Source organism: Corvus brachyrhynchos, unplaced genomic scaffold (genome assembly GCF_000691975.1).
Source record: "Corvus brachyrhynchos isolate BGI_N302 unplaced genomic scaffold, ASM69197v1 scaffold80, whole genome shotgun sequence".
Taxonomy (NCBI): domain Eukaryota; kingdom Metazoa; phylum Chordata; class Aves; order Passeriformes; family Corvidae; genus Corvus; species Corvus brachyrhynchos.
Window position 1 is genome coordinate 1,708,668 of NW_008236769.1, and position 1,842 is coordinate 1,710,509.

Below are 1,842 nucleotides of genomic sequence, written 5' to 3' on the forward strand. Positions count from 1 at the left end.
CGCAGGGAACACAAACCAACCCATGGGAACGAGGCTGAGCAGGGGCAGGGAAACCCCGTGTCTGTGCCCTCAGGGCCCCTCTCCCAGGGCTACACAGCAGGGGAGGGACCCCAACATTTAACCATCTTTGGCTGAAATTATTCAAGAGTTTCAATTTTTGAAGTTAAAACTCTGAAATTCTTTGCCTGATGTGAAGGTTTCAGGTTTTCCCTTTTGTTGCATAAGTATTTCTTCTGTAGTACACACTGTTTGACCTGGCATTTCAACAGTTTTAAAAGTTATGCTGGTGTTGAGCATCAGTGGTAGGAATAGCAACTCCCTACTTCAGTAGGAATTTGTGTAATCGTGTTCAATCTAGGGTACCACATAAAATGTCAAGGCATCTTTAATTGAATCACTATTTTGTTTGTTTGTTTCAGGGTTGTTCCCTGTGGATCTGTGCAAACTGTGAATAACTACACTTTTAAAGGCTTTATGTCACATGCAAATGACTATCCTTGTGCTTACCTCAATGCTGCCTCAGCAATTGGAATTAAAAAGCAAGATGTAGATGTATTCCTAAAAAGACTTGACAAGTGTTTGAAGACCTTTAGAAAAGAAGGAAAGCAAGAAAAGTGTATAAATGAAATAAGTGATTCTAATGCAGCCACAGAACAACTTGAAGACTAGAAGATACAGATTTTGTAACACAGCAAAATAAAGTAGCAAGATGGTGTCTGAAGTGTGTCGGGTTTGTATTGGGTTAGGACTGTGCATCTGCAGTGCAGAAATTTACTCTTGATCTTATATTCTTGTTATTGAAAACAATAATAAAAATTTGGGTGGAATTCAGCTTTAAGAAAGTAGTTGATACTCTCTCCAAGAACAAAGAACCAGACACAAGTTTTGTGCAATGTATAAAATGCACTTAATATCTGCCAAAGTAAAGCTTTATGTTAATATAAGACTCAGAGTTTGCCTTTCGATCTGTGTGTGGCTATTTGGACCAGTGTTTACCAAATCACAGGATGTTTATTCATATGTTTTTGTTTAATAAGATTGTCTGTGACAGTGACTGAATTCCCTCCTAGGCATAGACCATCCAAGCACCACATTTCTCTGCTCTCAAAATACTTTGGTTTTCATCAGTGAAAGTGTCACTTTTAATTTCTTTTCAAATTCTATGCAAATGTTGGGATAGCACTTACTAGATACAGTGTTCAAACTGCATGGGGAAATGACAGAGTTGGAATAGTAATGTTTTTCAGGTGTTCTCACCTGTCATGAATTACCTACAACTAGTCAGTCTCTAGTGGCAAAGAGGAACCTAGAGTACCTCATATCCTGTCAGTACTCAGCTCTTGAAAACATTGGCATTGTTCAGCAGCCCAAGGGAGCTTTAATACTGAAAGTCAGGGGTTGTGGAATGAAGAGGTACAGTCATTGGGGGGCGTTTGGCTTTGTTTTTTTAATTTTCATTCTTCTGATTTGATATGTGATCAGATCAAAAACTCACTGAAAGGAGGAATGCCATGTAGGATTAATGCAGTGGTTTTAAGAGCCAGTGAGACATGAGAGTATTTTGGCATTTTTAGTCTACTGTTGTTGAAATGTATATACTTCCATTTTTGTAGTGTCTCTTGCCATTGGCACTGTTGTTTCTGTGGCTCTGGGCAGTTACTGATTTGAATTCATTAAGCAAACAATAGATTCAGAGTCTGTTCCTGAAACAAAGGTTCCATATCACTGGAGTGACAGTGCTGCAGGTTGCAAAATGTGTAGTTCTTAAATGTGGTTACTACATTGTACATAGCTTCTATGTCATTTACTGTTCAAAGTAAGCATAATGTTCAAAGACATTTT

At 38.3% G+C, this 1,842-nt stretch overlaps 1 protein-coding gene across 2 annotated transcripts in view; it reads left to right on the forward strand.

The window, feature by feature from the left end:
• Positions 1-1,366, forward strand: part of SEPSECS (Sep (O-phosphoserine) tRNA:Sec (selenocysteine) tRNA synthase) — a 24,089-nt gene extending 22,723 nt beyond the window's left edge. For both annotated transcript variants that reach the window (XM_017727547.1, XM_017727548.1), the window contains one exon: positions 420-1,366. In XM_017727547.1, coding sequence (XP_017583036.1) covers positions 420-669 — 250 coding nt within the window. In that variant the 3' untranslated portion in view covers positions 670-1,366. The remainder of the gene's footprint in view (positions 1-419) is intronic.
• The last annotated feature ends 476 nt before the right edge of the window (positions 1,367-1,842 follow it).